This window comes from Gymnoscopelus microlampas (genome assembly GCF_963454915.1).
Source record: "Gymnoscopelus microlampas genome assembly, chromosome: 17".
Lineage (NCBI taxonomy): Eukaryota > Metazoa > Chordata > Actinopteri > Myctophiformes > Myctophidae > Gymnoscopelus > Gymnoscopelus microlampas.
Genome location: NC_139954.1, coordinates 35,485,846 through 35,498,115, shown reverse-complemented (window position 1 = coordinate 35,498,115; position 12,270 = coordinate 35,485,846). Strand labels below are relative to the sequence as shown.

The window sequence follows — 12,270 nt, the reverse complement described above, 5'->3', positions numbered from 1 at the left end:
AGAAGAGTCGAATTTATGACAATAAAGCACAGAGATGTTTCGTTTTTTGTAGCCCACGTTTGTGCGTGAAACTGTAGAATTAATAAAAAGAAACTTCTCATTTATTTTGGATAGTAATTTAATGTATTAATCTTCAATTCTTTATTGTGCTCACATAAGCTATTCATAAGGGATCAACTAAACAGTGCAAAGTATTCAGGCCATTCACCACAAATAAATAAGGACGTTTACATGTATTGAAATAGAGTGCATGTGTTATACTGTTGTGTTCGTGCTGGAACGTCTGCCTTGCATTTCCCCTGTAAGGAAACTACAAGAGATAAACACACCCACTGGAGAGAACACAGGAAGTATCTCTCCTATTGGTTGGTGCCTATCACTTCCGGGTGATCGTTTACCAGAGCGGAACCCGGATGTGCTTTTCCGGAAGCAACTCGGGACGGTATTTCCGGTTTTTAACTTAACATTGGAGTGGGTACATCCACACATGAGCGACAACTTGACGCCCGGAAGTCGGAAGTCCCGTCCATGTTATAGGAAAAACCGGACCGGAACTTCCGGTTTCTAACTTAACATGGGTGTGTACGGGGCTAGTGTAGCGTTTGCCGTCAGCATACGCTCATGTGTGGATGTACCCACTGGACGGGGCTAGCGTAGCGTAGCGTTTGCCGTCAGCATACGCTCATGTGTGTATGTACCCACACAAACACACACACACACACACACACACACACACACACACACACACACACACACACACACACACACACACACACACACACACACACACACACACACAGATTGTTTGTTTGTTTGTTTGATTGATTGATTGATTGGTTTATTCATTCATTCATTCATTCATTCATTCCAGATTTGTTCAAGATATCCAACCTCAATGCAAATGATGTGGCTGAATATGCAAAGAGGTATTTGCCAAATGATTGGAAACAAACAAAGGCAAAGCATGTTACCTGGGAGATTGGCAATAGCCAGCATCCACCCTCAGGGTGGCTCCAAGAATTCTGGAAGTTTCTCAATACTCACTTCAGAGATCTAAGTTGTTTCAATGACATGCCATTAATTCCCATTAAACCCAGAGATGACGTCAAGCATACCGTACAACTTGCAAGATTACAACAGAATTCAACCCTAATTTTCCAGGAAAACAAACAAACCAGCTTGCCAGAACAAATTGTTCAAATTGTGAAAACAGTTGGTGGAACAGTTGTGAAAGACAATGACTGGCTGAAGCACGAGGACCTTCACACTTATGTGTTAAGCCCATCTCCAAGGAGTGTCATGCAACTCTTTGTGAACTTAGATTGTCAGCATGTCATCAATGAAATCAAGACTGTCCCTCTCAAAAACAGGGAAGAACTTAAAGATTATCTTACTGGTTTGGATTCTCTTTCAGTCAATGAGAAAAATGTCCTGTCAAAGTTGCCTCTTTTCCAAACCATGGATGGAAGATGTGTTGCCGTCCAGTCTAAAAAAGCTGTACTTTTAAGTTCAAGTCCAAAAATACCAACATATCTCCCCATGCCTGATACAGTTGTACAGTGTGCTACAGAAGCCGATCGCAGACTACTTCTACTGCTTAACATTGTTCTCTTGGATACAGCTGAAGCAACTGGCCTCCTAATCGATGGAATTGAAAGGAGGGATTTTGGCAAAGAAAATGTAGTGAAAATCATGACTTGGATTCTAAAACATGGCAACATCCTTTTCTCTCAGAATGATGCTTTGAAAAAGCGATTGAAAGAGTTGAACTTCATTGAAATGAATGGAGAGCTGAAACGCACCTCAAGCTTCTTTGATCCAAGAATAAAAGAATTCAAAGTTCTTTTTGGATCAGATTTCTTTCCCCCATCTGTTTATACGGAGACCTCACAGATGCTTGGGAGCTTAAAAGAGCTTGGATTGCTGACTAAAATGACTGATGTCACTCCAAACCTCTTGTTGCAAGCTGTCACACAGATTGAGAAATTGAATTCACATTCTGAAAAGGAGGCTGTTCAAAAGTCTGATGTGCTTTTAAAACTGCTGAATACCAATGATTTGCTGGCCAATTTCTCAAAAGAGCAGCTTGAATGTCTCTCTGTGTTACAATGGATCCCATGTGTTGAACCAGGCGATGAGAACAAACTAAGTAAGGGCAACGGAAAAGGCCTCTTCTGCCCAAATGAAGTAAGGCATTTAATGTATGAGGACATTGTTGGGCATGTAATGCCCCTGACAGGAGAGCTCAGTGAGAATGTTGGTACCAAACTTGGTCTCCATCGCTTACCCCCACCTGAGAAGGTGAAAGAGAATTTTTCAGCATTGAGATGCTTGGTACAGACAATGAAGACTCCAGACACAGATACTAACTTCAAGAGGCAGTTGCACAGCATTTACACACACATGCAAGATCACATTTCTGCATTCCAAAAAGTGATGACGGATGGTGAATGTTGGCTATGGACCCACAACCAGTTTGTTTCCCCTCGGGATCTTGTTCTTGACTACCCACCTAGTCTAGATCTGAGCTATTACATTAAGAAGGTGCCAAAAGAATTTCTACCATATGAGAAATTGTTGAGCAGGTTTGGACTAAGGCCAGGCCTTTCAGATGAAGAAATAATGGGTATACTTAATGATATCAAGCAAAGCATTGATGGAAGAAAAGAGATGTTTGCACGTTCATCTGAGCTGAATGTCTCAATAGCTATTCTTAACTGGACATGGAGAGAGAAGAAGTCTGTTAGTGGTGATATCCCGGTGCCCGTCAGGGCAGAGGCTGACCGATTTACCCTCAAACCACTGTCAACAACAGTCTTTTGTGACATAAGCAGAGAGGGATTGGAGTCGCTTAATAACGATGAGGAAGAATTTCATGTGATCCATGAGGAGATACCAAAAGCAACTGCTGAATGGCTGAAAGTTCCACTTCTGAGCACCCGCATCCTCAGTCCAGAACAAGTGGGAATAGAACAATGTGGGCAGCATGAACCCATAACCACAAGGATTAAGAACATTCTTAATGAATATGATGAAGAAAATGACATTTTCAAAGAGCTTATACAAAATGCTGAGGATGCTCGTGCAAAAGACTGCAAGTTCATGGTGGATTTCAGAGTCCACAATGCCCCTCCTGAAAGTCTGATTGACCCTGGCATGTCTCTTTGCCAAGGCCCATGTCTTTGGGCATTCAATAATGAGCTATTCACAGAAGATGACTGGGGAAACATAGTCAGGGTAGGAGCCGCCTCAAAGGCTAATATGGTTGAGAAAATTGGGATGTTTGGACTTGGATTTAACACTGTATATCACGTGACAGATGTTCCCTCTATCCTCAGTGGCAACCATCTTCTCATTCTTGATCCAAATGTCAACCACCTGAAGAAGCATATCAAAAGCAAAACAAATTCTGGAATCAAGCTGGACCTCTCTAAACAGCGACTCTTGCATTGGTTTTCGGGTCAGTTCAGACCGTATGAACGCATTTTTGATTGCAATTTCTCCAAAGAAAATACCACAAATTCCTACCCAGGTACTCTGATCAAACTACCTTTCCGGACACGTGAAGAGGCTCTCACATCTGAAATCTGTGCAAAGGTGTATGAAAAACACAGTATTGACACCTTCCAGCAGCACTTAGCCAACAACTCACAAACTCACCTGCTGTTTCTGAAGAATGTCAGCACCATATCTCTACAAAACATTGCAGACAATGCTCCAACTCCTCCAACAGATGACCATATCAAAACCATTTTCACAGTTTCCAAAAAAGTTTTGAAAAAAACGGCGATTCCAGATGAAACCCATACATTAAAGCAGCGTGACGCTGAGAACAAACTGATGAAACTTGATGAAAATTTTAAAGAAGTAATTGACTGCTGCACGGTCAGTGTTGCCGAAATAACCCAACATTGTGATGGCTCTAATGTCCAGGCCTGGCTTCTGTACAATTGCTTCGGGACAGAGCAGTCCTTACAAATGGCCCTTGAAGATGACAAGAAAGCCAAGTTCTATTTGCCTGTCGGGGGAATCGCTGTACCCTTGCACAATGATCCAAAAACCAAGAAATGGGTCACATCACAGACTGATCTAGTTGGACAGGCATTTTGCTTCCTCCCTCTTTCCATTCACACTGGCCTTCCAGTGAATATAAATGGAGCATTTGCTGTGACTTCCAATCGCAAAGGTTTATGGGAGACTGGAGTAAAACATAAGTGGAACCAAGCTCTTCTTAAGGATCCTACAGCCACGGCATATGTCACAGTACTTTTAACCCTGAAGAGTATGGCTGAAAACGAGGAGCTGGAAAGTTACTGTTATCACACCTTTTGGCCTGACAGGGAGAAAGTGAGTGATACTTTCAAGCCTCTGGTAGATGCCTTGTACTTTGCCATCTGCCAGTACTCCAGCAGGCCCCTTGATCTCTTCAGTGATGGTATACATTGGTGCTCAATCGACAAGGCTATATTTTTACATCAAAGCATTGAAGAGGACAAAAAGATTGGCATGCTTGCAATGAAGGTGTGTCAGAGCTATGTAAATCATGTTGTTCCTCTTCCACTGTGGGTGAGAAACAGCTTCAGAGATGCTGGCTTGGAAAAGGCCCTACAGAGCAGAATGTGTAACTGGGAAAAGTTTTACAATGGAGTGGTGTTTAGCAACCTGAGTACCATGGACCCTGAGAGTAGAAATGCTCTTGTGCTGCATGCTATTGACCTCAACAGTGAACCAATTGACAATCTACTTAAGTTGTATCCGTGCATTCCCACACAGAGTGGACAGCTCCAGTATATCAAGAAGCTTGTGAATCCATCAGGGAAAGTAGCTTGCCTGTTTGATAATAACGAAGGACGCTTGCTTGGAGGGACTGAAAGTGACTTCTGTTCCCCCAAAAGGATTCAGCGGCTTCTGGAATTGGGAATGCTTAATCACCAACTCCCATTGGAAGACATCTTGGACAGAGCTGACAATATCACCAGTGTTTGGAGCAAAGACAAAAGCAAAGCCTATGGACATCTGAGGTGCATCCTTGAAGTTCTGAGGAGTTCTCATAAAGAGGAGGGCTCTCCCTACTGGGCTCTACTAAGGAATACCGCATTTATTCCAGCATTTCCTCCAAACAGTGAAAAAGACCAAATGGTACAACTTTGGAAGCCTGTTCATGTGTTTAGTGACCAATGCCGCTACCTTGTAAGCATGATACATCCTGTGTTAGATCGTTCTAATCTGAACCTGCACAGTGCTGATCCAGTCCTCAAGATTCTGGGAATTCATCAAAGTTCTGACTTGAGACCTGAGACGGTACTTCAGCAGCTGCAAGAAGCTTGTAAGGAAACAAAATCATTCAACAATTCCAAGTCTACACTTCACAAAATAGCCTATGAATGCTACAAGTTTCTGGATCAGTGGCTCTACTATTTGGAGGATTCCAAACTAACTTCAAAGACTGCACATTCATTCCCGTTTATTCTTGTTGGGGACAAGTTTGAGCATGTGAAATCAGTTGCCGAAAATGCGGAATTTGAAGCAAAACCGTATCTCCATGTGCTTCCAACAGTCTTCAAAGGCTTCACAAAACTGTGGGAATGTGTGGGTGTTGAAAAGAAATTCACAGTTGATCAGTGTCTCACTGTACTCAAGACACTGCATACTCTCCATGGATCCAACCCCCTTCCAAAATCTGATCTCATAATTTGCCTAACAATATTAAACAGAGGATTGTATGAAGCTAAAGAGAAAATTCTAAGTGACTGCCTCATACCTAACGAACATGGTGTTTTACAGCCTGCAAGCAAACTATATTTCAATGACAGCCCCTGGATGCCAGACACTGCAACTGTCACTTTGTGCCATGAGAATATCCCACGTGTCATGGCTCAGTATTTTGGAATTAAAACAACCAGGCATCAAACTCTGCAAGATCATTTAGTGGAGAATATCTCACCCTTTGCATTTCAGTTTGAACAGCGAGAGCAACTGACTGTCCGAATTAAAAACATAATTTCAGCTTATCCGGCCAAGAAGGATATCCTGAAAGAGCTCATCCAAAATGCAGATGATGCAGAGGCAACAGAAATCCACTTTGTTTGGGACAAAAGGCAGCATGGCACGAAGAAAACATTTGGGAGGAAGTGGAACCAGCTACAGGGTCCGGCACTATGTGTATACAACAACAAGGTGTTTAGTGATGCAGATCTGAAAGGCATTCAACAGCTAGGAGAAGGTGGAAAACATGACATTCAAGGGAAAACAGGAAAATACGGTCTTGGATTCAACTCTGTTTACCATTTGACTGATTGCCCTTCGATCGTGACTGGGGATAAAGTACTCTGCATTTCTGATCCAAATCAGAAATACATTGAAGGCTCGTCAGGAAAACAACCTGCTGGATGTGGTTACAATTTGGCAAAGGTTTTTAAGGAGATGTATGATGATGTCTACAAGTCATTTCTTCCAGATCAATTTGCACTTGAAGATGGCACCATGTTCAGACTGCCTCTTAGAACAGGTGTCATGGCAAACAACTCGAAAATATCAAACCAGGAAGTGACTAATCAGGAAATGATTGAGTTGTCCAAAGCCCTGTCTAAAGATCCTGAAGGATTGATCCTGTTTCTGAAAAACATCCGCAAAATACAATTCCATGAAATAAACGAACACTCGCAAGACCTCTGCACAACCTTCACAGTTGAAAAACAATTCTCAGAGAACAGCAATGAAGAAAGATGTTCTTTTCAAAAGCATCTATGCACGGCACTGCAATCTGACAAACCAGCAACACCATGCAAAGCCATTTATGATATCAGCATTTCAACCAGTGACAAAAGGATGAGTAAATGGATTATTGCAGAGCAGTTTGGCTCCTTTAAAAGCAGCATTTGGAAAGAGAGGAAACATTCAGACATTATACCCCAAGCAGCACTAGCTGCATGTGTATATCCTAAGCCAGTCAGAATGGGAGACTTCAATGGAGGAGTCTTTTGCTCACTTCCTCTGCCACGCAAAACTGGACTTCCAATACATGTCAATGGAAACTTTGAGGTTGATTCCTCCAGGAGGGACCTTTGGAAAGCAGATGGCCAAAGTTTGAAAACGAATTGGAACGAGTCTTTAAAACAGGACGTCATAGCTCCATTGTATGCAGAACTAATTCATTGCCTCCGTGGTAGCATTACAGAAGTGAAGGTCTGTCCCGCAACTGATGAGGTTTCATGGACAGGTCTTGATACCTCCTACTTACATTTTTTCCCAACTGTCTCAAAAGACATTGCTCAAGATTGGCATGGTGTGGTACAAGAAGTGTATCGTTCAATATTTGAGAAAGCACTTGATGTTATTCCAGTGGTACGGAGCTCATTAAAGAATATTGCACATCGGACAGTTACAGAGATTACTTTTGACTGGTGTACTGTCAGAAAGACAGAACTGACTAATGCACTTCACTTGATGAACCCATGGAGCACCAATATGAATCCCATTTTAGAGGATCTTGGAATGAAGTTAGTGCCTTTTACCACAAAAATGTCAGAAATTTGGGGAAGTTTCAAAACTGCTGGAATTGAATTGAATGCAGTCAGTCCTTCAACTGTGCGGAATTTCCTGAAAGAAAAAAACTTCAACGACTCGAACCAAACTGAGAGTTTACCTTTACCCACTCTGATTAGAAATGAAAACAGATGCTCCACGCTGTTACAGTTCTGCTTGAAAGATATCAACAAAGACAACTGTAGGTCAATCAATGGGCTTCCACTTCTTCTCACAAAAGATAAAGTTCTAAGAGTGTTCAATCGTAACTCTCCCAAGCTGATGTCAAGATATGATGGCTTGTTCTCTGAGTATGAGGCAGATTTTGCATATTATCCTATTAATATGGCCCACCAGGAGATTCTTCAACATGGCGGCTTTCTCCACAATTTGACGATTCCCATGTCAGTGAAGTATGTAAAACCTTTACTTCAGAGATTCCTGCAAGACTGTGCAGTTGATCCAAGCTCTAACCTCCATGTCCCAAATGAGGCAATACTGAAGTGGCTGAAAGAACTTTGGCAATTCTTCACAAGCCAACTCACATCAACATCATCACAAGATTGGGGAACTAAAACACCTGTGACACTGAGTTCTGTCAAGGAGCTGTTCTGTGACTGTTGTATAATACCTGTTGTGTGTCCAAGGTTAAATAACAGACCATTTCTCCAAACAATGAAAGACATGCCATGTGTGATTCATTCTGGCAAAGAAGGGGACATATCAAGTGTTCTCTTTAAACTTGGCTACACAAAGCTTAATTGGTCATTCTACATTGAGATGGGCACACAGCTACGTTCCCTTTTATACCCTGAACTCATGAATACAAATGATGCCAATGCGGTATTAGATGAAGTCTACAAACTCAATCATTGTGAGTTTCGCCACCTTTCCGACAAAGAGTTAAGAAAACTTCAATGTTTTTTACAATCTGGAATAAACAAACAGGATTATCAGAGAAAGCTCACATCCTTGCCGTTATTTGAAACCATACATGGTGAGAGAGTGCCGCTTGATAATTTTGAACAGGTATTCATCCTCAACATGACGTTAATCTCAGTTGAAGAACTCCCAGCTCTGTTCATGCAGCATCACAGAAATACAGTTCTTCTCAAGTACAATCTTGAGAATGAGGAACTGTCTCACCAGTTGAACATCCAAATCCTATCTGACTTGGACTTCTTTATGAAGTTCATCTTGCCTGTCCTACACAACCTCACAGAGAGACAGATTATTCACTGTTTCAAAATGTTGTTATCACTACAGCATGATCACAAATTTAAAGATCATCAGGGCAAAATAATCTTTTCAATGAAGGATGTGAAATTGATTCAGAGTGCCCATGGGAACTTGGAGAAAGCATCCTACTACTTTGACAAAAGTGTGGAAATGTACAAGTTGATGTTGCCTCAAGACAAATTTGTACCTCAGAGCTTTTGGAATGAGTTCAATGAAGACCAGCAGTTACAAGTGAAAGCACTGCTTAAAGCACTTGGAATGAAACATGTTGTGTCAAAGGAGCAGATCATAGATTTTGCATACCAAATAGAAAGAGAGGCAAAAGGCCAATTTGAACTTGAGGAGCTGAAACGGAAGTCATTAAAACTGTTGAAAACAGCCTTGACACAAGAGAGCAAAAATGAAGAACAAAAAAAGCAAAACCAAAAGTTGATGGAGAAAATTGCTGACATCAAATTCATTTTTCCTAAAGCAACTGGCAAAGAACTGTGTGCCTACCATCAGCCACTTGCAGCTGAGAAAATTGCTGTTGCAATCAGAGGATCTTTGATTGAAAGTGATGAAGTGATCAGAGATCAATATCTGATTTGGACTTCAATGCCAATAATAGCTTTACCAGGCTACTGGTCAAAGAAGGAAAAAATGCAAATGGTGACTCATGGAGCCCTTCAAAGGCCACCTGGCCGATGTGTCACCACAAACATCAGCAACATCTGTCACGTACCATGTCAAACTAATGACTTGATCAAAACTCGTGCTGAAGTGTTTCGTCTTTCATATGCCTATCTACAAACAAATACTTTTGATAGCCATTCACTGACTGGCCTCCCTGTTGTGCTGGTTGAAAACGACACAAAACTGGTGAAAACTGAAGAGACCTCTCTAGGACTCCACAGCGACCTGGAATTCAGGCCCTACTTCTACAAAATTCCTGGGAAGGATGTCCTCTATGCAGAGTTCTTCAAAACAATTGGTGTTAATGAGGAGCCAACAGCACTGCAGTATTGCAATGTCCTTGAAGCAATTTACACTGAGTCCTGTGATAAACAAACTCTCAACGCAAACCAGCTGATAACTATAAAACATGCCGTGAAGCGACTGTTTCAGCTAATTAAAACTCAAGGGAGCCAATCAGCCCTTAAACTACCAAAGGTTTTACACCTTCCTTCAAAAGATGGTAGGTTGTACCCCTCAAACATGCTCTATTTCAATGACACTGTGTTCGAGGCTAACAGGTTAGAAAAAGCATTGGAGAACAAAATACACCTCCTTGAACACCTCAATATCACTGACCAATGTCATTTGGTCAGTGATATTTATGAACAACATCAACTGCTGCAGTTGCTACCAAAGGATAATCAGCCCAAAATGCTCTCTCGATATACTGAAGAGAAGGTGGTGGATTCACACATGCTGCTTTGCGAGTATGGAGCCAGCTGTGATTTTAGTGGATGGTTTGAGAAGCATCTCTCCTCAATACACTTCAGACATGGACTTATCTGCCTCATCAGAGCGCAGTCAAGTGGCAAAATTACACAAGAAGGCGCAACTTACATGTGCCAGCAGATGTTTGGCAGCATTCAGATGGCCTGCTGCAAAAGCCTTGAAACAGAGCTTTGGTTTGATCAACAACCACTAAATGACACCAAGTCTGAAACAGAGGTCAATGTCGAAAAGGGAGAAGAAGTTTGCATTTTCTACTTGAAACACAGTGACATCATGGATCCTAAAGTGATAAATGAAGTCATCATGACACTGACTAAAGAGATCAATGCTCTCTTAGATAATAGCATTCCCTCAGTCCACCTAACAGTTCTTGGACAGTTACTTATGTGTGACTCACTGGAGGAGGTTCAGAAAATACTGGCTGTGAACGGAATTCATGACAGTGCTGAAGCTCAGAACCTTCTTTTCTGTCCACCCACCCCTGGGACTGCTATCCCTGAGGAATGGAAGGATTCCCTAGATCAGAGCTTCATCAATAACTTTGAAGAAGGAGAATACGTTGGCTATAATGACTCTGCTTCAGACGAGGAGTACATGTATGCAGTTATTGTTGAGAAGCTGCCAGAGCCTGCTGGACAATTATATTCACACAGATTCAAAATACAGATCGGGAAAGATGAGGTCATTGAAGTCGGCTCTCTCGATCTATATCAGTTTAAACGAGAGAAGAAGCCAAAACAGGAGAGGAAGCCAACTTGCGTGGAACTAATAAAGTCATTAGTGCAAGTGCACTCTGTGCCACATACTTCACAAGCATCATCTACAAGTTTCTCATATACAAGGCCGGTGCCCACAACACTTGAAGAAGCCAAAAAGGAAATTGATGAATGTTTGACAGAGATCTGGACTCTTTCTGAGGAGGACAGGCAAAAGGCCATTAAACGTCTGTACCTGAGATGGCATCCGGACAAAAACCCAGACTATGAAGAGCTCGCCACTGAAGCATTCAGGTACTTGCAGAACAGAATTGATGAGCTGATGACAGGCAAATCGTCAAACTCTTCTCATCCAAGGCAGAACACAAATGACAGAGACTCCCATCCACGGTGGAACACACATTTCAGAGACTTCTATGAGGAGTGGGATCAAGAGGCCAGGCGCCACAGACGTGGTCGAGAGAGGTTCAATAGAGACTACCATTACAGTTATAACTTCTGGACACATCATGGAAATGTCCCAAGACCAAACAGAGAGGAGGCCCAGCGCTGGTGTAGACAGGCTCGCTGTGATCTCACAGCCGCTCATAATGACACTAGCCGTGGGAGCACGGAGTGGTGTCTGTTCAAGGTCCATCAAGCAGTGGAAAAGGCTCTGATTGCTGCAGAGTACAAAAGAACAGGTCAACAGGTCAACAATTGCTCCATTACACAACTCGCAGAAAGAATTTCCCGCTACAGAGCTCAGTTTATTAATTTGCCCCAGGTTGTAGAAGAACTACAGTTACTGGGAGTCGACGCCAAGAAGACTCAGTATCCAAGCTGTCACCCCCCTCCCCTCATTCCCAATGGGCAGTTCAAACCAGAGAATGAAACTCCAGCACTGGAGCTGGCATCAGATATTCTCAGTCAAATTGAGGCATATGTCAATTAAGCATTCAAGATGGTAGGCTAAGATACTGTTAAAATTGTTGTCAACCATACATATTGTGATCTGATGTACACTGTGTAAACAAAATAAATACATAGAGGGACCAATAATTCAGATTTTCCTTTGTGATGAAAATATGAAAAACTTAAAACATCTTCCATTGATACCTGAAATAAAATTGCATGCTTGTACATCAAGTTCATATTGTTCCGTTTGAAAACTTATTTTGAGATTGTAATACTGGAATTTAACAAAATAAATGTAAATCATCCATATCCTTTGTCCGTTTCCTTTTCAGAGCTGTGATTTCTTATGTATCCGAATGTAAAGGCAGAGGGTGGCATGGTTAGTCATTAGTAAATTTGCACTTGCTATGTGCATTTTTCTTTCTTCAGTAATACGTATAATACATGG

The 12,270-nt window shown here is 41.9% G+C and overlaps 2 protein-coding genes across 3 annotated transcripts in view; one reads left to right on the top strand and one right to left on the bottom strand.

Annotated features, from left to right (window-relative positions):
* The window catches only part of LOC311064144 (sacsin-like), a 49,411-nt gene extending 37,308 nt beyond the window's left edge, over positions 1 to 12,103 (top strand). The window contains exon 9 of one of the 2 annotated variants that reach the window (XM_084083919.1): positions 11,283 to 12,103. In XM_084083919.1, coding sequence (XP_083940045.1) covers positions 11,283 to 11,859 — 577 coding nt within the window. In that variant the 3' untranslated portion in view covers positions 11,860 to 12,103. Of the gene's footprint in view, positions 1 to 871 lie in introns of both variants that reach the window. The other variant, XM_084083920.1, reaches the window with a different exon arrangement.
* The window catches only part of LOC311064146 (disco-interacting protein 2 homolog A-like), a 183,313-nt gene that overhangs the window by 40,919 nt on the left and 130,124 nt on the right, over positions 1 to 12,270 (bottom strand). The window lies entirely within an intron of this gene.